This window comes from Aspergillus affinis (genome assembly GCF_023601865.1).
Source record: "Aspergillus affinis strain CMG 70 chromosome Unknown NODE_63_length_192884_cov_87_495086, whole genome shotgun sequence".
NCBI lineage: Eukaryota > Fungi > Ascomycota > Eurotiomycetes > Eurotiales > Aspergillaceae > Aspergillus > Aspergillus affinis.
The window spans coordinates 60576-81990 of NW_026515844.1; the positions used below are offsets into that span (position 1 = coordinate 60576).

The window sequence follows — 21415 nt, forward strand, 5'->3', positions numbered from 1 at the left end:
GGGCTGGCGGCTAAGTGATGAGCTGTCAGCGTCGTTGGCCGCCACCCATTGGCCAGGGATGAGACTAGTGCCGAGGCCCTGCATTTTTATATATTCCACTGAAGCGATGAGCAGCCCAACCATTTGTTCCTGCATCCAAGATCACACAAGGAGGGTCTGAGGTGGAGAGCGCCACATCTCCCCTCAATCTATTGACCAGCGAATAATGGCTCCTTGGGCATTGACTTGGGGGTTAGCGAGCAGGGAACGATTTTTATGGTGCAAGCTGCGCCCGCAGAGGCCATATTAAGACCCTTTGCTCTCCTGGTGCCTTTCAGGATCCTCTTACCTGGCTGTAGTTGATATGTGTTGAACAATCCATCCATTTTTTTTTCTCTTCTTTTCCTTCTCTCTCTCTTTCTCTCTGTCTCTCTGGTCTTGGCGATCACTGCTAGAGGTGCAGCAATAATCGTTTGCTTGCTTTGAGCTCGTCGGTAAACCATCCTGTTGCAACTTGACTGATCAAAAACCTAAGGTGAAAGGATGTCAACCATGGGGGTTTCCGCTCCAAGTGAGCGAGTTATGCTTAAGTCCTTGCCCCCAGCAGCACGTCGCAAAGTGAGTGTACCCGCCAAGTTTGGCTTCCCTTGTCAGTTTTCCCTTGTCCTGCCTGAAGTTGGAGCCATGAGTTGTATTGGGCTGTGGTAACGAGGAATCGAGCTCATTCCTTTGGCTATTGGCAAGAAGTTGGATACTCCATGTCGATCCGATTTGGGTGAGCACCCCGTACGTACTCATGTGGGCTGAAAAGTTCTTTGCGCAGTGTTCACTGTTCAGACTGCAAGTGGGATCCACTAAACATTCTAGTAGCGGAAGACTACTATTTAGTGGAACCCGCTATTGTCGGCACTACTGGAACCGGTCCATCAACTATCACTCATGGCGCAGGCTTGCTTTGTTTTTGGGAAATGACTCCCATGAGTCCATTGAAGTTTATGATGATTGCTAACTTTGTCTCCTTTCATTGGCTGTGGTTAGCTTTTCTCGAACGCTGAATACTTGCGTCTAGCTCAGGGTGGTTGCTGCCATGGCTTGGATCACCAGTCAAACCTCGCCAAGTTGCGTTACAGGGAATTCCAGTTTCTTTGGGACTGGTCCTACTTGCCAGCCAGCGATAAGTCCATCCATAAGAAGGAACCTTTGAAAAGAGTATTCTACCCGGGTACCTCACGGAACCTCCATCACGCGTCGATGCCCCAAGTGGCCTTTCTCGCGGCTTGTCCAGACTGGCAATGTTTTAACTCACTTCCCCCTAAGATCCAACAAAGCTGCTTCTCGGATGAAGAGCGGAATCGGCTTCGCCAGATCTGTTACGCGGACGAGGTCTTTGACGCCGCCGACGAAGCACTTTTCCGATTGGGAAAGAGGCGGCGAATGTCGGAGTCGGTTGAAACATCCTCGCTTTCACAATCATCTACCCTTTGTTTCGGTACGTCCGATGTTGATATTTATGACGATATGGACGACATGGACCGCACTCGCTCAGGTTGTACTGGGAGGCTTGATGAGGATGAACAACTTGATTTGGCGATAGACGAATACCACGCTCACGTTCTGGAATCGCCATCGAGAATTTCTACTAGAAGAAGCTTGTCGTTCAGCCGAATTCTACCAGTTTATCCATCCAAATCAGGATTCAGGCCATTGTCGACCGTGCACAGCTCTCCCAATCCCAGCCAGTCCTCTGCAGCGTCCGAGGCCGATATGACGACTCCAACCCTTGATTCCGGGTCCTATTTCTCCCAAAGTCAATTCCATCATACCTCTCGTTCTTCTACCTCGAGCATTGACCCGTCTGCGCAATATTACCAGGACCCAGAGGCTCGTCTCAAGTTGCGGGTCTACCTGGCATCCCCGCAAAAGTTCGACGAAGCTGTTGAGTTTGGGTTTCCAACATTGAAAAGAGAGGGGAGAGGGTTCACGCCACCAAAAATACAAAATCCAGACGATGGGACATTCTTCGAAGAGGGCACGGCATTCTCGAGTGTGGAGTCCAGGAAAGGACAAAACAGTCCTCGAGCATCTGGGAGTACACGGTATTCTCAAAGCCTACGAAAGTTTTCGTCCTTGAATAATAACCGACGACAATGGCTGCCAAGCTCAGATACCAATGATCGGAGAAGCCCTGGTAATCGTGAGATGACATTAAAAATGACACTGACGCGACCTGATCTGCGTACGGATTCACCTACTCCGGAATCAACTGAAATATCGCCCTACAGTTTTGAACCTCCGATATGGGAATCTGGTATGAGTGAACGAGGTTTAGTGAAGAAAGTCTGGCGAACATTGCGGCGACGAAAGTGCTAGATAGATATTTTAGATACCATGCTTGCGTTTTTCCCCCTGATTTCTAGCACGTGTCATGAAACTTGGACATGATTTGTACCCCAACAAATGAAATAATAATGACGAAACCAACCCAAATCAAGAATATGAGGAGCATCTACTTGCTGTTTACTTCGTACCAGGAGAACGAATTGAGTGGTTTCTTGTGTTGGGCACTGATAAGGGGGGTGTAGGGGCTCTGAGACCCGTTTTGCGCTGGTACGGTGTAACTACGGTGTATGTGAATGTAGATAGTACGGAGTATGACGATAAGCAGCCACAGTAGCACGTGACCGTGAGTTACCTATGAGGCCACGCAGCTGTCGACCCAGGGAAGTAGTTAGGCTTCTGCATAGTCACCCCCAAGCTTTCTAACCGCAATTCTGCCCTATCTTTCACACAAGCTTCACCATCGACAAGCTCGCCTGTCAACCTGGTCTTCTTTGAAATCATCTGCAACTTGTCTCGATCGTAATTGCTCCCCTCGGCCGACCGTTAATAGCTCCTTCCGCCCGTCGCTTCAAATGTTGCATAACTCGCGACCATGATCTTACGATGGCTATGGCTGAGCTGCCTTGGACTTGCAGTCCTAACGCAACCTGCCGCTACGAAAAAATCAAACAAACCCAAGATCACCGCGACCGAGCTTGACCATCAGCCTGCGTCCTTGTTCTATTTCGAAGATACCGAGACGGCTCTATTGAACACGCTAGATGGCAATTTGCTCCAGACTGTCGATGGTGGCGAGAAATGGGAAATAGTAAAGGGGGACAATGGCGAAATGGAACACAACGTTGTTCTCATTCGACAACACCCATTCGATAAGAATAAGGCCTACGCGATAAGTGCAAGTAAACGCCATTGGATCACAACCGATCAGGCCGAAAGTTGGACCTCATTTGAAGCCGAAGGGATCGCCGCCGTGAACCATTATCCTCTTGTATTCCATGGCCGAGACTCAAACAAAGTCATATTCCAAACTGAAGAGTGCGCTGGACGATACTGCATAGTGAAGTCCTATTATACCACGGATGATTTCGCCTCAGTTAAGCCTCTGCGGGAAAGTATCGGCGGGTGTGCCTGGGCGATAGGGCATCCCCAGTTCGCCGAAAACTTGGATATAGCACAGGAAATCTGGAATCGATTGCTTTGTGTCGTGCCAGGGTTGAAAGTGCCCTTCTCACACGCCAACAGACTTATATATTCGGACGATTACTTCAGCAGCGATATCGAAGGCACGGAGGTTAAACTGCAGGAAGGACGACCTGTCTCGGGCGTCATCAGCACCGCAGCCGTGAAAAAATTCATTGTCGCGGCCGTCAAATCCAAGGGAACCGAGGAACTCGCCTTGTACACAACTATTGATAGTAAAATTTGGCATCGTGCAGAGTTCGACGGTCATCGCATCGAAGAAGATGCCTACACGATGTTAGAAAGTACTAATTATAGCCTTCAGGTGGATGTTCTGACCAACCCCATGCAGGGTATGGGCGTACTGTTTACCTCCAATTCGGAAGGTACCTATTTTACCCGCAATATCGAGCATACGAACCGTGACTCGGGGGGTACGGTTGACTTTGAGAAAATCGCCAACATCCAAGGTATTGTGCTGGTGAACGTCGTGAAGAACCCGGAAGAGGTCGAATCTGTCTCCGACAAGAAACTTGCTAGTAAAATCAGTTTCGATGACGGAAGGACGTTTGGACCTCTGAAAGTTGGAGACAAGGATTTGCATCTCCATTCTGTGACCGCTTATGCGAACATTGGCCGTGTTTTCTCCAGCCCAGCCCCTGGCCTGGTTATGGGCATCGGCAATACTGGCTCTCACCTCGGCGAGTATACCAAAGGTGACCTTTACGTTTCGGATGATGCTGGTGTGACGTGGCGCTTTGCACTAGAAGGCCCACATAAGTACGAATTCGGAGATCAGGGTGCTGTTGTAATGGCCGTTGGTGAAGATAAATCAGCCAAGAAGATCCGATTCTCGATCGACCATGGGAAGGAGTGGGAGTCGGTCGAACTCGAACATGAAATCTACCCTGAAATGGTCACGACAACCCCGGATTCGACGAGCCTCAAGTTCATTCTTGTCGGCACCTCAAATGAGAAGGAGCAAAAGAAGGGGAAGCATGTCATCTATTCAATTGATTTCAGCGGATTGCATGAAAGAAAATGCGAAGAAGATGATCTTGAAGAGTGGACGGCTAGATTGGATGAGAACGGGGAGCCCGATTGTCTCATGGGTCAGAAGCAGTTTTTCAGGCGCCGAAAGGCCAATGCAGACTGCTTTGTGGATGAAAAGTTCAAAGACCCCAAGCCTATATTCAAGCCATGCAAGTGCACCGCCAGTGACTTCGAATGTGAGATTAAGCCGAGCAAGGATGGCCAGGGCTGTTTCCTTCCCAAGTCATCAAAGGTTCCAGAAGGCAAATGTCAAGAGCCAGGCGATACGTATCTAGGGCCATCAGGCTGGAGACTTATCCCTGGCAATTCTTGTGTTCGAGATGGCGGCGAGACCTTGGACAAGGATATTGAACGGCCTTGTAATGAAACGCACAGCGCTCCGACCGGCGGCATCTTGGCAACCAAGAAGGAGTTTGATACAGGAAAGTTTGCATATTATTATATGGAACGTCAGTCAAGCAGTTCTGGAGACGATGAAACCGTCCTCGTACTTACCAGTGATAACGAACTTTACGTCTCACATGACCATGGCAAGAACTGGAAGCGAGCCCTGGAGGGAAAGAAGATCACGAGAGTCATTCTTCATCCTTACAATAGCGATGCGGCCTTCTTTCTCAGCGAGGGTGCGGATGGCTTTTGGACTGTAGATCGCGGGCACTCCTTCAAGCCTTTCAAAGCGGCGGCTCCGCCGACTCAAGAGCGCTTCATCTCCCCACTTTCATTTCATCCTCGATACAAAGATTGGTTGATTTGGACTGGTGCAAGGGATTGCGGCTCTGGTGATTGCCATTCCGATGCTTGGTTCAGCGAAAATCGGGGCGGTGAATGGAAACTTCTTCTCCGTTATGTTCAGAAGTGCGAATTTGAATACAGAGAAGGCCGTCCGGAAAGCGAGAGTCTCATCTTTTGTGAACAGTACGAAAATGAGAACAAGAAGAACCGACTTCAGCTCTTGTCTACCACCAACCAATTTTCTGAGGAAAACATCCATATCGAGGATGTCATCAATTACGCCAGCATGTCTGAATTTATCGTGGTAGCATCGCGGAACTCGGAGAACGCAGAGTCTCTAGTGGCAAGCGTTAGTGTTGACGGGAAAACCTTTGCGGAAGCACAATTCCCTCCTAATGTCAAAGTGCCGGTTCAGACTGCCTATACTGTTCTCGAGAGCTCTACGCACGCCGTCTTTCTGCACGTCACGGCCAGCAATATGGAAGGGGCAGAGTACGGGCCCATCATCAAGAGCAATAGCAATGGCACATTCTATGTACTGAGCTTAAGTGCCGTGAATCGGAACCACGAAGGTTTCGTGGACTTCGAAAAGATGCAAGGCTTGGAAGGGGTCGCAGTCGTAAACGTGGTTAGCAACGTCGATGCGGTATCCAAGAATGCCGAAAAGAAGAAGCTCAAGACGATGATAACCCATAATGATGGAGCACAATGGATGCTGCTTCCTCCTCCGTCCAAAGATGCAGACGGCAAGAACTTTGGCTGTACTGTTTCAACTGGGAAAGGCACCAATGACTGTTCACTCCACCTTCATGGTTATACTGAGCGAAGGGATGAACGTGACACATTTTCTTCCGGTTCTGCAATAGGCCTTATGATGGGAGTAGGTAATGTGGGTGATCATTTGACTGGCGGTGACGAAGTCGATACTTTCATGACAAATGATGGGGGGATTTCCTGGAGGTCCGTGAAGAAAGGCAGATATATGTGGGAATATGGTGACTCTGGCTCGGTGATTGCAATTGTCCCGGAGTCCAGACCAACCAAGTCTCTTTTCTACAGCGTCGATGAAGGTGATAACTGGCAGGAATTCGTTTTTGCGGACGTGGACGTGCAGATTGACGATATATCAACTGTACCTTCGGACACGTCAAAAAATTTCCTTCTTTGGGGCAGAACCTTGCAAGACAAGTCACATAGCAAGCTGCTCACGATGAACATCGATTTCAGTGCCTTGCGCTCCAGAGCATGCAAATTGGACGAGAATCAGGATGAGAGCGAAGATTACTCTATCTGGGAACCCAAGCACCCTTTCCAGGAGAAAAATTGCATATTCGGCCACGTTGAGCAATACCATCGCAAGAAGCCGTCGGCTCAATGCTGGAATAACTGGCGCGAACCTCACGTTCACCGGATCGGCATGAATTGTACGTGCACTAGAGAATCTGATTACGAATGGTGAGTGTTTCTCGTTATTACTTGCCTCTCAGAGGAAGACTGACAGTGCGCAGTGACTATAATTATGAACCCCAGACCGATGGCACTTGTGCCCTTGTCCCTGGGCTTCCAAAACCGGACGCGATGGCTGTCTGTAAGAATGACCCTGATATGATTGAATTCTGGGAGCCTACTGGTTATCGGCGTATTCCCCAAACGACATGTGAGGGTGGCAGGAATCTAGACCATGTCGTTTCGAAACCCTGTCCCAACAAGGAGGAAGAGTATGAGAAGAAGCATGGTATCAGCGGGGTTGGACTATTCTTTGCGATAGTTACCCCCATCGCAGTCGCGGGTGCAGTCGGATATTACGCGTATACCAGGTGGGATGGCAAGTTCGGTCAGATTCGCCTTGGGGAAACTGCCGGCACCGCTCAAAGTCTAGTATCACGAGACTCTCTCCTCGTCACCGTACCAATCGCAATTATTGCAGGGGTGGTTGCTGTCGCAAGAGCTCTTCCGCTGCTTGCCGTGAGCTTGTGGCGGAGTGTGAGTGGACGCATAGGACCTGGCAGATCCAGAGGCTATTCCAGGCCATATGCATCCCGTGGTTCGTTCGCAGCTCGTCGAGGCGACTACACCAGTGTCGTCGATGACGAAGATGAGCTTCTTGGCGTTGAAGACGCCGATGAGGATGATGAGTCAGTGCATTGATCACTTTGTACCCCCCACGGCTCCCTACTTTTACGCATTCCCATTAAGTCTACGATTTCATGTTGAGGGTTTTACGAGGATAATCACATTCTGTATACTGCTACATGCCGCTTGCAATAACTGTCGGGTTATTGATCAGCTATTCTCTCTTCTTTGCTTTATTTTTTTCTCGTTTTTCGTGTTTTGGGCAGCGAGGCACAATTTGTTAGACAGGTAGAAAATGAGATAGCTTGATAACCATATTCTGTTTGGTTTGAATGTAACAACAGTGAATGACTAGCCCCTCAAAAGTTCTGAACTAGCACCTTGTAACTCTGGGAGTTATTGGAGGAAAACAAACGCGTCTGTTTGGTCATCGGCTTGTCGAGTGTGAGGAGTTTCGTTTCTTATTCGAGATTCCTAGCATAAGCTCGGTTTGTACATGTCTACCTCCCCCCTTTTAGAATCTATGTCAGGTAGGCACATAGCGTAGGGCGGCTTTCCTCTAAGCTGGTGGTCCCAGGAGAGAGATGCTTCCTCACAATGAGGTTGGCTATTGCGTTTCTTTACCGGGAAAATCACTGGGTCCAAAAGATCTGGGGAGGAGCTGCAAAGAACCATCAACTCCAGTTAGCGCCCCAAGTTCAATCTGAAGACAGAAAGTCGAAACGATAAAGAGAGCCTCGTACCTCGTTCACTGTCGTGACATCATGGTTTCCCTCTCCATCGTACATGTAGATCGGAAAAGAAGGGCCAGTGAACTCACTCATGCTGATCAAAGGATCCCAAACAAATTAGTCACGCCAAGGCCCAAATACTCATTGAAAAAGAAAGGCACTAGAGAAGAAGGGAAGAGCATTCGGAAGCAAGGCCGAAGATATCACATACAATTGTCTGCACATGCCGCACGGGGATGCTGCAGTCTTTGTATCCGTCGCGACGGCGACAGCTTTGAAATCCCGATGCCCGGCAACCTGTACACAAGATTTAGTGGCGGAGATTATGAGACGAAAATCATGAGCCGCTGGAAAAAAGTGCAACCAGATTTGGAATCGGGATCGCGCTTGCTGCTTACAACGGCCGTTCCAAACGCTACTCGTTCGGCACATGTGCCCACGGGATATGCGGCGTTTTCGACATTAGCACCCGAGATGTACTCCCCTGACTGGGTCAGGATGCATGCTCCCACGCGAAATTGGGAATAAGGGCCTGCGAGGGGCGTTAGCGACTGTGCTATTGCTTTGTGCAGCCCGTGGCAACTCACAGTACGCGGTGGCTTTGGCCGCAATAGCTTTCGACGATAGAGTCTGCAGCTCCTCTGCAGAAAGGACCGAGGCACCAGAAGCCATTCTTACTACTAAAGAACTAGTTGGTGTGAGGATAGAAGACAGAATAGAAAGATTCGAAAGGGTCGGGGTGGAGTTGGAAGGAGGGGCAGGCAGAGTCCCAAGACAGATTTCTTTCTTATCTATTTATGTATGTACAGCGATAATTCGCTAGCCCAAAACGTTTTCCCCGCATCGCAAAGGCGGCGGACTTTTATCTCAAGCCCCGACAGACAAGACCTCTACGGAAACGCAAATAATGCCGAGAACATGATTTCTTTCCCAAACACGTCTCAATCCAAGGAAGGAAATTCAATGAGGCAATGAAACAAATGCGAAATCTATATCTAAGCCAAAAACAATAGGTATCTCATAACAAACGAAATAAAAGAGAGAGCGCAAGAGGGTGAGGGTGAGGAATGTGGAAGATAGGGACAGGGTAAAAGGATATGTGCAAAAAACAAAAAATAAAAGGTCATCCGAAGTAGTTTCGTAAGCCTTCATATACGGTGAAGATGAATGCTGAGCTTGGTGCCGATCGTGCGCAAGTTATCCCGCAGCCTCGATACAAAGCTCGAATCCCTTGCTGGTTCCAGAGAGCCCTGGCAGCGCTCCAAAAGGTTTGTCGCTTCCCATTGACCGTGGAAAGGGTGATGTCTTCTGTTTGCATCCGAGATTTGATTGTGTCGGCAGGATAAAACAGAAAGTTGTAGCTGATCCCTGCCGCTGCGCCCGCGATCATTTGTTGGTATAGTGGAAGACGCGCCTCGTCCGTTTGGGATGATCCAACTTTCGAAGGTGGCACTGAGTATTTTCGGAATAAGGCAGATACCCCCTCGTAGCCGCCAAACCAGGCAGCGCCCCCGCCCGTTTCGCGAATGAGGGTTCCCATCTGACCGCGCCAGAACCCCATGATACCGTCTTGGCGGAATATAGACACAATCAGAGTGAGCGGTCTAGGCACTTGACCGCCGGTGCCCTCCAAAGGAACCTGCATCTTACATTTGATGAGTTCGACGGGTGTCAACGCAAGCGAGGTGATGGAGCCCGATGCAGCTCCACTAAACACCAAGGCGGAGAAAGGCAGCGGGTCCGTCGAGCTGTAGCAGGTTACCCTGAGTATATCTTGAATCATGCGATAGCTCCAAAAGAGGCAGCTGTTTTCTATAGCAGCACCCGCCATGGGGGCACTTATGCCCCGGTATAGTCCACGAAATCCATCGGCTTGGAACGATTGACGGAAACAATCCAGCGGGCCGTTGTATCGCAGGGGGAGATGATCCGGTTGTGATTGTAGTCGTACTTTGACGGTGTCGAAAGGGTACTCTATGACCTTGCCTGCCATGCCAGCGGCCTAGAAATTGTTTGTTAATTCGGGATCACCGGGGAACTTCCAAGGCTCCGCAAAGCAAGGTCCGTTGAGCTTACCGAACCAAACACCACATCCTTCAGAGCTTCAAGGCCCTGATTAGGGGGGAGGGTAGGGAGTTCCATCGACATGTCATTACTGATTGCTATCGCATGTTCAGTGGTCGCCATCGAGGCCGAGAGTGTCCGGGCTTTTGGGTTGGTCTGGGAGGAAGTGACAGGTATGTAGACAATCGTACCAAGACAAGGGAAACGAGGCGAGGAAAATGAAAGGAGAGAGAGGGAATTTTTGGAGTCTATCGGTAGAACATCGTATCGATCCTGTCTGCTAGCGGAGGAAAGGAAGTCTTTTATGGTCGGTTTCCCCTTGTGGAGGGGCGGTGTGCCGATGAGGGGTTTGCCTGGTTGTGCCCGATCCACGCACGGTGAACTCGATAATCAGGAAATAATAATTTAAGTGCGCATCGCTTGTAGGATTCCCAGTGGTCGAGGCCCGGGATAAGGGGGAGTGGTTAGCGGGTGGGTTTGCGACAATTCAGCAGAAGAAAGGGACCCGTCAGAATCAACGCTGGCAAATCCCTCATGCGCTGATGCCCGGAACGGGGGCGCCGGGTCACTACTTCTGCCGAGATCCGGTTATCTGATCGGTCTAAGATAACTTTTTCCGGAGAAAAAGAGGAAGAGTGAGTGACTTGAGTTGGAGGAAAAAAAAAAAAAAGACTGAGAGACTGAGAAAGCTTTTAATCTTCTTTCCCCCCAGTCTCATCCTTCAACCTCCCCCCCCTTTCGCTTTTCTTACGCCAACATGTCGTCCGCCGAACCCGTGAAAGGCATGCGGAAAAATGGTGAGAAATTAAAATAAAAATTTTCCCTTCCCCCCCACTTTAGTTGACAACGTTCCCTGCTGTCTTGATTCATTACTCCGAACGATTATCCCATTTTAGCTAATTTTTCACCTGTTTCGGACCCGCAGGAAAAAACTGGCATGACACCAAGAAGCCGTTTCGCCCTACTAGCGGCATGACCTCGTACGCGAAGAGGCTGGAGGCACGCAAGCATCAGGAGGCTGTCAAGGAGCATGAAAAAGAATTGAGAGAAGAAAAAGAGGCCGAAAGAAAGGTACCGACGCGCCTCTCATTATCAGCAAGGTGTTCGATTGTGCCGGTTTCGCTAATAATGCTCCGTAGGCACATATTCAACGGATCAGAGATCGTCGGGCTGCGAAGGAGGAGAAGGAGCGCTACGAAAAAATGGCACAGAAGATGCACCACAAGAGAGTCGAGCGACTGAAGCGGAGAGAAAAGCGCAACAAGCTTCTCAACTCTTAAATGCGCAAGACCCGTGTCCTTGCCATTTTCTTGCATTCTTCGCCTTCTTTCTTACTCCAACATCCCGTTGGTCCGTTGTCATGATTTTTTCAGATGACTCTCTCCCGACGAGAGAAAAACATACCCCTTCCGGCTTCTACGTTCAAACATACCTTTATTTGCTCTCTTGGGTTTAAAAAATGCGATCTTGGGGCAAGGACTCGACTATCGAGGCATGCAGTACAGTTTCTTCATCGGCGATCAAGGAGTTGGTTGGCTATGGTCTCTCTTTCTCTACGTTTCTTGCCATTTACGATGCATCATTTCTCCATCATTCTCTCACGGTTCTGATGTGTTTTATTGGGCAGTGTTGTCGCCTGCAGGGGGTGGTGTAAATTCCTATAGATTTGTAGGGACGTCCAGATGAGACTTATAGGTGTCTCTGTGTAGGTGCGCGTGTAAGGGGATACGCTAGGCATAGAGTATGTATATACATATTTATCCAGGCCACTGCGTGGATAGGCAGACTAAATTAGCTCAGGTGCCAGGGCCAGTCTTGGCGTTATTCCTCAACCTCTCAACCTCGGCCCCCCATCTGGATAACATCGAGATTCCCCTTCCCTCCTAGCCCTGGAAATCAAGAATTTACAATCATATACCTCTTCGCTGATTATGCGAAATACTCTAAAATGGAGCATTCAACACGGTCGTCGTTGCCTGCGGTCTTTTCCCCAGCCAAGCAATCAACGGCCCCTTTCCCTCCCAGCCACGGTTCTGCCACTGCTGGGAGCCAAAAACCTACCGTCGCCGGCGAACCGTTTGCAGTAAATAGCGGGGGTGATCATGCCCACAGACTGGAGCAACCTGCTTTGCCCCCCAATCATGAGGGCGAAGGCTTGGAGGAGCACCGTATTCGTGCCGACCACCATGCCGCGGCGGGGGACAAGTCCCCATTTCGTCATTTGGTCTTTGATCCCAGCAGTTTAGAGCGTACCAAATTGAGGACACGCCACAAGCACAAGCATAGCAAGTCGCGGGATGGCCGTCTGCCTCGAATCATGAACCCAATGAGTGCTTCATCTGCTGCAAGAGGCCTGCTGCCGGCATGGCCAAGCGGTAGGGAGAAAGAGAGCGACGTGGATGACGCCCTACTTCGGCCTATCACGCGGGAATCGACGCGATCAGGCTACGGACCTGAGTATCCTGCAGGCTTCGGCGTTGGTACTAGGAAAGGAAGCTTGTTTGATGATATCGACCAGAATAGTAAATTTGGTCCGGTGAGAGTGCGGGAGATACGTTCGATGGAAGATTTGGAGATGATAAACGAGAGAAGGACCCTTGGTGAAAAGTAAGTCGCATCAATTCCCGTGTGTACCTGAGCCATTCTAATCCGACTGTTGATAGATTCTTACGCTCTGCCCTGTCATTGATCGGAACCCTTGCAACAGACATCACTCGTCGACTAGACTATACCTACTACAACTTACTAGAGAAGATCGCGGCACTCACCTCTACGATCGCTTCGTTTCAAGAACTATTCGAATCTACTTCAGCACTCTTCGATGACTTCGAGAAGGAGACCAAGAACTTGGGCCAGGAAATCCAGAAACAGATATTGGAGTTTAAAGAGTTCCGACCTCAGGTACAAAAAGTCGAGGCTTTAGAACAACGTATGAAGGTGGGTCGGACAAGGGCCGACGCACTGAACGAAAGACTTGAAGTGATGAGAAACAGGATCGATTGCTGGGAAAAAAGGGAGGTGGAATGCCAAAGACGAATCAACCGAAGTCTTCGATTTTTTTGGATCGTGGTGATAACCTCGTGTGTCGCCGTGCTTGTTGCTCTGGTTGCCCAAAGCTGGAGCGCGGAGTCATCGGCGTCTGGAGGCCCAGGCGAGACGGCGATACCAGCCCTCAACTCATCGCGCCCTCTACATCATGGGAAGGAGGGCGGTCCTTCATGGTCCTTGTATCCGCCTGGGTTGAATGATCGATATTCAGATGTCCAGAATCGCCAGTCATCTCGGTCAGCCAATGCACCCACTTCTACAGTCGCAGCCGTGGGTGCGCAGCCGACCGATCGAGATCCTCTGAAAGTCCTGGAAGAACTCTGATTGGCATCGTTCACGGCTGTGCCGTGAGCTCCTTGGGACCCATCAACTTCAAGTCGGAAATAACCGAGTTTCTATCAATTTTATCTGTAACATATAGCGTCATGATACCCCGCGTGGAAGGAACATTGGACTGTTGCTTGCTCGTGCACCGACAGTTATTCCTAATTCATTATTTTTTGATCAGCTCCCCCCCTTCTTCTTTTTGTCCTCGATAAGCTCAATATTCGCTTCTGGAATTTCTTTGCCGTACACCTCCAACAACCAGTCTTTGACGTCGTCGCTCACATCACCCTGCACCGTGATCTCCTCGGTGCCGGCAGCGGATTTTGTCACTGAAGAGCCAGTCGCAAACTTCTTGCCGAGTTCCTTGGCAATCTTCTTGTTCTCTAGACCGTATACCTCTAGCCCGGTGATCACACTGACATGCTTGCGTTTGTTGCGCTCCACTCGTTTGATAAGAACTTTAGAGGCCGCTTTGCGCTCAGCGTCCCGGGCCTCTGCTAAAGCAGCCTTTGCCTCCTTTTTGGCAGCATCTTTGGCAGCACGTTCACGGACAGATACCGAAAGATTGGAAAGATTCGAACTAAGGGCCTCTGTACATTTTTGTTAGTCCCCTTAATATGCTCTTCAATCACCCCCCTTCGGCCATCAATATACCTTCGGAATATAATTGCTGGTAAATATCCGGGTGATTATCTTTCAGCCATTCCTCGCATCTTTTGGCGGTGCCGCCAAATTCACAATACTATGATTTGCCAGTCAGCCGAACATGCCCCCCCGCCTGCCTCCGCTTGTAGGATGCGTTATGCGCCGAAGAAAGTCAAGAGAGGCGATGGTCCCGCGATAAGGATTCATACCTCTGCAGGCAATGTGCAAACTGTTCACGAAAGATTTTAGTAAGGCCTCGAGATTCACAACGAGGGGTATTGTTCGTCGTGTCATGTAGGCTATCTAACGAGACTCACCACCGCAGTAAACAACATGCTTTGCCTGAGATTCGGCAGCATTTGGCTGTAGTACCTCGGCCATTGTGAGGTTCTCTTTTCGGCTTGCAAGATCTTCTAGGGGAAGCCCAAATGACGGACGAAAAAGCTCTGGTGGGCGCAACAGAAGCAGGTTAGGTCACCCGATAACGATATGCTGCGGGGCCGGAAGTGCAGTATTGCCGAGTCGCGATAACGGGATGGTCGTCACGTGACACGGCGCCTGTCTTGGTCGGCCACAGGTTGAATAGAGGCTTGACCGACGACACAAAGAGAGAGTGGGCTGGATTTTGTGGCAATCTCTCCCATGGCTCCAGCCCGTACCCCGACATCTTGTGAGTTTCCACTGACACGCAATCTCTAGGCAGATTGTACTCACCATGCGGTGATTTATAGCCAATGATGTCGGGAACTTATCTCGTGGAATCGGAGGGGCAAGTGGGCGGATTGGTCAATTCCAGGTTCGAGGGCTCTATTATTGGGATATGGAACCGCCGATGCGCCGGCTAAGTTCCTATTGATCGAATATGATCAGGTAACAACCTCAAAGTCAACCTGTTCTAGACCCCTCCCCATTGGCCTTGTGTCAGAGGAATGAGTGGAACGTCTCTTTGCATTAGACCATCTGTCAGGCATTTTACTACTGCTTGCTAGACAAAGATAGAAGCCGGGGTTCTAGGAGGCGAGCTCCCGGATTGCGTTCCTTGAATCCTTGCGCTCGACTCAAAACTACTAATCACCTCATCATAGTGTAGTACTACTGACAGTTGATGGTAGCCAATGAAGGAGCCCACGCTGCTATCAGTGACTGCGGGTCGGCGCAGGAGCACGGGCATCGGCAACAATCAATTTCCTCGTTGTCGTGCGCGTGGGGTCTCCAATAAACCCTGAGGCGACGGTCGTCCCGAGCACGGGCTCTGCATATGCTATGCCCTTTGACATACGCATGTTGTGCGCGTACTGTACCTATCGAGGGCACTGCGGAGCCATGGACTTTGCCGCACCGCTATTGCGGCTCATACGGACCGGACAAGGGGAGATGAGACGAATGGGCATATCTAGTGTCAAGACCAATCTCTCCATGGGGGCGAATTCAAAAGGACCTTTTTCCCTTCCGGAACATTTCGGGAGAGCTGAACAGGGGTTGGGATCGCATTACGGAATATTTTTACCTGTGAAGACATTGTGTAATGCCAGTCTTGAAAATGGGTGTTTTCTATTCTAACACTTCGACAACCGATAAGTGGCAGCAACCAAGCCCCCAAAATATACCGCAATGCAGAACTTTGACGGGATCTGCAAGCCATCCTGGAGAGGACCAAATCAGCAAAGATTGAAGGATCGGTTCCGCTTCTGCATCTCCTTGCTGAGCTGTCAACGAAGCCCTCCCCCCCTCCTCCATGGCAAGGGCCTTTAAACAGCATGATTGAGTTGTTTACCCGCTGTGAACGTAACCATTACATGGAGGGTGATTTCCAGCAGCACGTTCCTTCGACCTGAATTGCCACTTGCCACGTCTTTTTTGCTATCTTTTCCGAGACCCCGGCGTCTTTGCAGTAGGTCGTTAATATGCATTGTATGAGGAGATTGAGTCTCCGTAGGTTTGAAACAGGAAGCCCCCCTCCGCTCGTTTGTTACTTCTCATTTCGAAAAATTCGGGAGGTATTTGATTATGGCCAACGCCTTCTCGTAGGCCTTCTAGCCCCTTGGAAGCACGATATTCGGACCTCTAGACGCTCAGGCCTCAGACCCTTGGTCGCTGCTGCGGGAGCGGCGGCCGGGAGGTTTCACACGCATCAGCGTCTCACGTACCTTTTTGATTTCATAATTAGTATTTTGATTATTATTATTGGATGTATATTTCTGAGGCAGACAGTATAGCTATCTGACCAGGATGATAGCGTTCAAACCAGTCACTCAGTCGCTCAGTCATGATGACTGATGACTGAGCGACTGAGCATGACTGAGCGACTGAGTGACTGAGCGACTGAGCGAGAGTGAAGGACCTTGGAAGGGGAGGAAGGAGAGAAAGCAAGCAAAGGTCCAAGGCGGGCCTGGCCAATCCGACCGCACTAAAGGCTGTTATGCAGCACAACGTCCGTGCATGCACCGTAGCCCACCGTAGTCCATCGTAACCCCTCTCAACTCTCAAGGAAGATAAGGGCCCGGGGCATTATTCGACTGTTACTCCATCCGACCAGGGCTTAAGGTTTGATGACCGGGGGTTGATGATTGGCGCACCGAAACCCCGAGGATCTAGACTTCCGAGTGGAGAACGCGGCCATACAAAGAAAGTCGACGATGGAATCGTCGACGCCATCACTACGGAGGGGAAAAGAGGGGTGTGAAGGCTAATGATCACCATAATACGGATCCTAACGATCATAAGAGAGCAACATAAGCACAACATGCGACGAGCATCAAGCCGTCAAGCAAAGAGACTAAGAGTCCTTACGGATACGCCGTAAGAAGGGATGACGATCTCCAGGATCATCTAGGCGGTTCTAGAGCGGGACCAGCGTTCACGGAGGCAGCCACCTCGTTCTGGCCTCGCGGTGTCTGTCGCCGTTCCGGGAAGGAGTGAGGACTGACGGTACCTTAACTTCCTTAACTTCCTTAAATAATTGAAACGGTAGAGTTCCACCATCTGCGCCCGTGAAATCCAATCATCGCCCGGGAAGCGTCCCTGGTGGCGACCGACCGCCTTTTATGGCCCGAAGTAATTCATTCCATCATTGCGACTTTCTCCCCCCCTACCTTTATGTAACTACCTACTCCTAGTTAACTACTCCCTCACGACTCATTAGTGGCTCCATATCATCTCGTCCTCTTTATCTCCTACCTCCAGATGTCCATCTGCTGCCCCGGCTTCCTTCCTTCCTATCATAACTCGCCAACGCCGTGACGGGGAATGCCACCAAGGTGACCCGAGACCCGCCTTCTCGGCCAGAGGCATTGGCATATCTTTATCTTCTCGGTTGATGCATTGACATCCATCCCCCCGTCCTCCTTGATTGGCCTCATCCCTGCTTTTCCGCCGCTTGCCTTCCCCCGATCCATCATCGCAACGCATCCGCGACTTGCCCGGTGGATCCCTCTATCCTAACGCCTGCGTCGGACTGAGAGCCAAAGAATAATATCCACTTAGTCTCACGCTCGGACTACGGAGGACATTTCCCTACTACCGAGAGGAGCTTTCCGGAGAACTCTATCTCGATTATTTCCCGTTAGTCTCTTCGCCTCTGATCCGCTATATACCTATCCCTTTCTTCCCCGCCTACTTCTCTGGCCTCTAGTACTCAGTTCCCCATCGGTCGTCCCTCTTTTATAACCGCGTCATGATCAGTCTTTGCCTCCATCTTCTACCCTCTCGTTCGGCCTGATATTGCGCTCTCTTCTAACCCGACCCAGTCTGAGGCCGCTGAAAACCTTTCCCACCAAGGCTTTCTCCCTCCGATGATCTTGCAGCCCTCGTTATCATGGCTGCCGTGCTTTCCACCTCGCCAGAGGAGCATGCGCGCTTTTCGCCTGACCCTCTGCGGTGCCCCATCGCCCAAAGATACTTTCTAGATAGCCCCAATGTCCCTTCCGTCAAATCCCCCATGCAAGAATACCCCTCCAGGGACTGCCCAAGTCCGCTTCTCTCGTCCGCCCCGTCATCCATTCTATCCTCGCCGGATCTCACCCAATCAACCGCTCGTCCCTTCCCTTCCTCGCCTACAACGCTCAGTAGTCTATCACTTAATGTCAACGATGAACAAGATGACGATGTCGTGGTTCCTTCGTACGACGCAATTGATTGTGCTTCCAAAGACGAATGCTCCTCGGTGAGCTCGACACGCTCGTTGGCGGACATCCAGCGTTGGAGGCTACAGACCCCGGCGGCAGATGACCATTCGATTGAGGAAGAGCCTTCGAGGCACGTGGATTACCTTTCCCATGAATGGAAGGAGGAGGACATCTGGGCCTCCTGGCGTTATGTGGCTGGCCGCAGAAACGTATATGACAACGGCGTGAGGTTGGAGAATGCTTCTTGGAGAACTTGGGCGAAGATGAGATTGGAGCTGGGGACCGTGTCCCCTGAAACTCTTAACTGGTTAGTCCCCTTACCTTGATCGCCCGGGGCGAGTTCTGCGCCCCATACTGGATCAGCTGTCATTCTAACCCGTTGCTGTAGGCTGAAGGACTGCGATGTGACCTGGCTCTACGGTCCGTTGAAGACATTCTCGGGCGGCAAGAAGCCAACCACTTCGCCACCGCCAAGTTGCTTTGAAACGCCCACGTTCTATGTGGACAAAAAACCCATCTTGAAAAAGAGGACGGCCTCTGAGACCATCTTACAGCGCTCTTTGTCACAACACACGCTTTTACAGCATGCCGGGGCGATCCTGAAGGCACAGGAAGCGGCCCTGAGCCGCAACCGTCCTCCTGTGTACCATTACGCGACTGATGACTTATCCGTGGGCTCACCTGCGGACACCGTGACGAACACGTCGTCCGGGATTGGATCACCGAGTGAGAGGCGCCATATTCACTTCAACGACGAGGTCGTGCAGTGCATCGCCGTCGAGGCTAAGGGAGACGAAGACGATGGAGAATGGTCGACCCCAGCTGGAAGCGACTCGCTTGCGGATGAAGGGGTGGTTATGATGAAACAAATAATCCCGCAAGCCTCGGACGTCGAGAAGACCCGTCCGCGGACTAGCTCAAATGGGGACAACAAAACCATTGCCCCCCTGCCTTCTACCACTCTCAAATACCGTGGCGATACTCCCGAGCCCCCGGCGGGCTCCATAATTGATCGATGGACTGACTATCTCTCGACATCGTCATCGCAGTCCAGCTCCACCAGAACCCTTCAGTTCTCAGACCCGTCGGCGGACTTCTCCCTCGACGACGATGACTGTGGGGACAACGGCAATGACTTGTATCCTGCCTGGGAATCGAGCCAATATTCGTTTGATTCTGAACATCAAAGTCGTCCTTTGTTTGTGAACGCTGAAGACGAAGAAGAGCTGAGCAGACATAGCCGGCCATCCTTGTCTTCTGCTGACGACAGCGAGCAATCTAGTGCAGGTCTCATCGACAGGATTGTCGATACTGTCAACACGGCTCGTGATATCGCTCATGTCATATGGAATGTCGGATGGCGTCGATGATTCTGACTCGACCCGATTCCCTAGCCAAAACGTTCCTCTCTCTCCCTCTCCCTCTCCTTCCTCCTTCCTCTTCTTTACTTCTGAAAAAGGGCCAATGCATACATGAATATTGAACGAGTAAATCTATACACATGTTTGACGGTGGATTTTTTTTTCTTGTTATACAGCGCTTTGACTTCTTTGTGTTCCTTTCGCAACATACACGAGTCCATGACTTCTATCTTGATTTAAAAGGGTCGGAGTTACACGTTCATGGGAGTTGGGTTTGTTTTCTTTAGCGTGTTTATTCCTCGAATCTTAATTTTAGTATCCAGGACGGACCCCATCAGGGACTGACGATAATAATGCCCATGATACCATTCTTCAATATTTCCATTCAGTACTTGAGTAGAGCTTACGCAGAAACTCCTGCCCATGCGAAGTTTGTCAAAACGGTAGCAAGAATAAGGAGTATTTGGACACGCTAGCGAATGGGTGCTAGACGGAGAACGGCCTTGCGATCCGGAACCTCGACAAGGGCGGTTTATTCCCAAACTATAGCCCCTGCTCACCGAACCCGGTTCGTACACAATCTGGCAAAGCCCGAACATCTCGTGTATGATCTACACACCAGAGTTCGCAGATGCGGAAAGTCGACCATCTTACCGAGAGATATGCTCGAAGGCCCTTGGTGTCTCGTACCATCACATGCTGGAGGGTATATCGACCATGTGGCTCTTTGAACAAGCAATAATGGCTCGCAGCGGTAAGCAGATGGTACTGCTGTTGTACTCCACGAAGGCTGATGTTACCTTGTCCTACTCGCATGTAATATATGCGACTGAACCTGACTACCATACCAGAAGGAAAGAAAGAAGGTAGTACAAGCAGCATCGAAGCTGCGTACATGACACAGAGACGGCTTTTATTTTATTTATATATGTATATTTTTTTTACGAGTCTAATATTTAAATTACAATAAGGTATAGACCGACCAAACAGGCGGATTGGGACAGTTTTCACCAATCAACAAAACGCTGACGTACTCGGATAGCGAGCGACAACGCGATCCGGACCGATGAAAATTGTATGCGGCAGTGCGTCCGAAACGCCCGGTGTCTGTCTATACCTAGTTTCCCGGAGACGCGCCACCTGTATCACCGGCCGACAGGGTCATTTGAGGCATGGAACGACCGGGGTTTACTTACTATATAGGAAGAGGGATGGGTTCGCGCGGTCCAGGCTTTCTTGGAACAGTAGGACCTCGACCCTTGTTCCTAAGCAAAGTATATTGTGGAATGAAGTTGCCGAGTATGGCCCCATCAATAAAGCTAAACAAAAACAGGTTCTTGAGCATGTCAGCGTGATAAAGAAACCGGGGCTGCGGATTTGCTTATATGACATTGACGTATGCCACTGCGGATGTCGTAATATGGACCGGTGAATTAATTGGAAAGCTGGTCTTTCAGGTAAGCATTGCCTCTATTGTATATCATTTTTTGTTCCAGGGACCCGTGAAACAGCTTGGAGATGATTAGGATAAGTTTATCTATACTTCAATGAATCCTAGAGTACTTTGAAGCACTGACCAGTCTGAAAACTTCGCTGTATATTCCTCTACCAAGCTCTAACTGCCCAAAGATGAGCCTAAATTGGAGAAGAATAGCATGGTAATCAACTAAGACGCGTACATGACTGAAGATCAACGTTTTGTGAGGTTAGGATGCACGCTGGGAATGCATGGCAATAACCTTGGGGTATCATAAATATG

General features: G+C 50.1%; 7 protein-coding genes across 7 annotated transcripts; 4 read left to right on the forward strand and 3 right to left on the reverse strand.

The window, feature by feature from the left end:
* Positions 1-531: 531 nt before the first annotated feature.
* KD926_009085 (vacuolar protein sorting/targeting protein 10) lies at positions 532-7431 on the forward strand (the record flags this gene model as incomplete). The annotated part of the gene is made up of 4 exons (XM_053101685.1): positions 532-628; positions 1049-2287; positions 2955-6738; positions 6792-7431. The coding sequence occupies 4 exons, from the start codon at positions 532-534 to the stop codon at positions 7429-7431; spliced, it is 5760 nt and encodes a 1919-aa protein (XP_052954723.1).
* Positions 7432-8410: 979 nt separating this feature from the next.
* KD926_009086 (cytidine deaminase) lies at positions 8411-8759 on the reverse strand (the record flags this gene model as incomplete). The annotated part of the gene is made up of 2 exons (XM_053101686.1): positions 8411-8619; positions 8675-8759. 2 exons carry the CDS (start codon positions 8757-8759, stop codon positions 8411-8413), a joined length of 294 nt encoding a protein of 97 aa, XP_052954724.1.
* Positions 8760-9210: 451 nt separating this feature from the next.
* Positions 9211-10274, reverse strand: amcA (putative mitochondrial ornithine carrier protein AmcA/Ort1; the record flags this gene model as incomplete). The annotated part of the gene is made up of 2 exons (XM_053101687.1): positions 9211-10089; positions 10164-10274. 2 exons carry the CDS (start codon positions 10272-10274, stop codon positions 9211-9213), a joined length of 990 nt encoding a protein of 329 aa, XP_052954725.1.
* A 634-nt stretch (positions 10275-10908) lies between these two features.
* On the forward strand, positions 10909-11431 carry KD926_009088 (CGR1 family protein; the record flags this gene model as incomplete). Its single annotated transcript, XM_053101689.1, has 3 exons — positions 10909-10948; positions 11077-11222; positions 11291-11431. 3 exons carry the CDS (start codon positions 10909-10911, stop codon positions 11429-11431), a joined length of 327 nt encoding a protein of 108 aa, XP_052954726.1.
* Positions 11432-12099: 668 nt separating this feature from the next.
* On the forward strand, positions 12100-13523 carry KD926_009089 (uncharacterized protein; the record flags this gene model as incomplete). The annotated part of the gene is made up of 2 exons (XM_053101690.1): positions 12100-12758; positions 12815-13523. The coding sequence occupies 2 exons, from the start codon at positions 12100-12102 to the stop codon at positions 13521-13523; spliced, it is 1368 nt and encodes a 455-aa protein (XP_052954727.1).
* A 180-nt stretch (positions 13524-13703) lies between these two features.
* Positions 13704-14552, reverse strand: tma22 (putative RNA binding protein Tma22; the record flags this gene model as incomplete). Its single annotated transcript, XM_053101691.1, has 2 exons — positions 13704-14116; positions 14489-14552. The coding sequence occupies 2 exons, from the start codon at positions 14550-14552 to the stop codon at positions 13704-13706; spliced, it is 477 nt and encodes a 158-aa protein (XP_052954728.1).
* A 3433-nt stretch (positions 14553-17985) lies between these two features.
* Positions 17986-19665, forward strand: KD926_009091 (protein phosphatase regulator REG1; the record flags this gene model as incomplete). The annotated part of the gene is made up of 2 exons (XM_053101692.1): positions 17986-18602; positions 18684-19665. 2 exons carry the CDS (start codon positions 17986-17988, stop codon positions 19663-19665), a joined length of 1599 nt encoding a protein of 532 aa, XP_052954729.1.
* Between the last annotated feature and the right edge of the window lie 1750 nt (positions 19666-21415).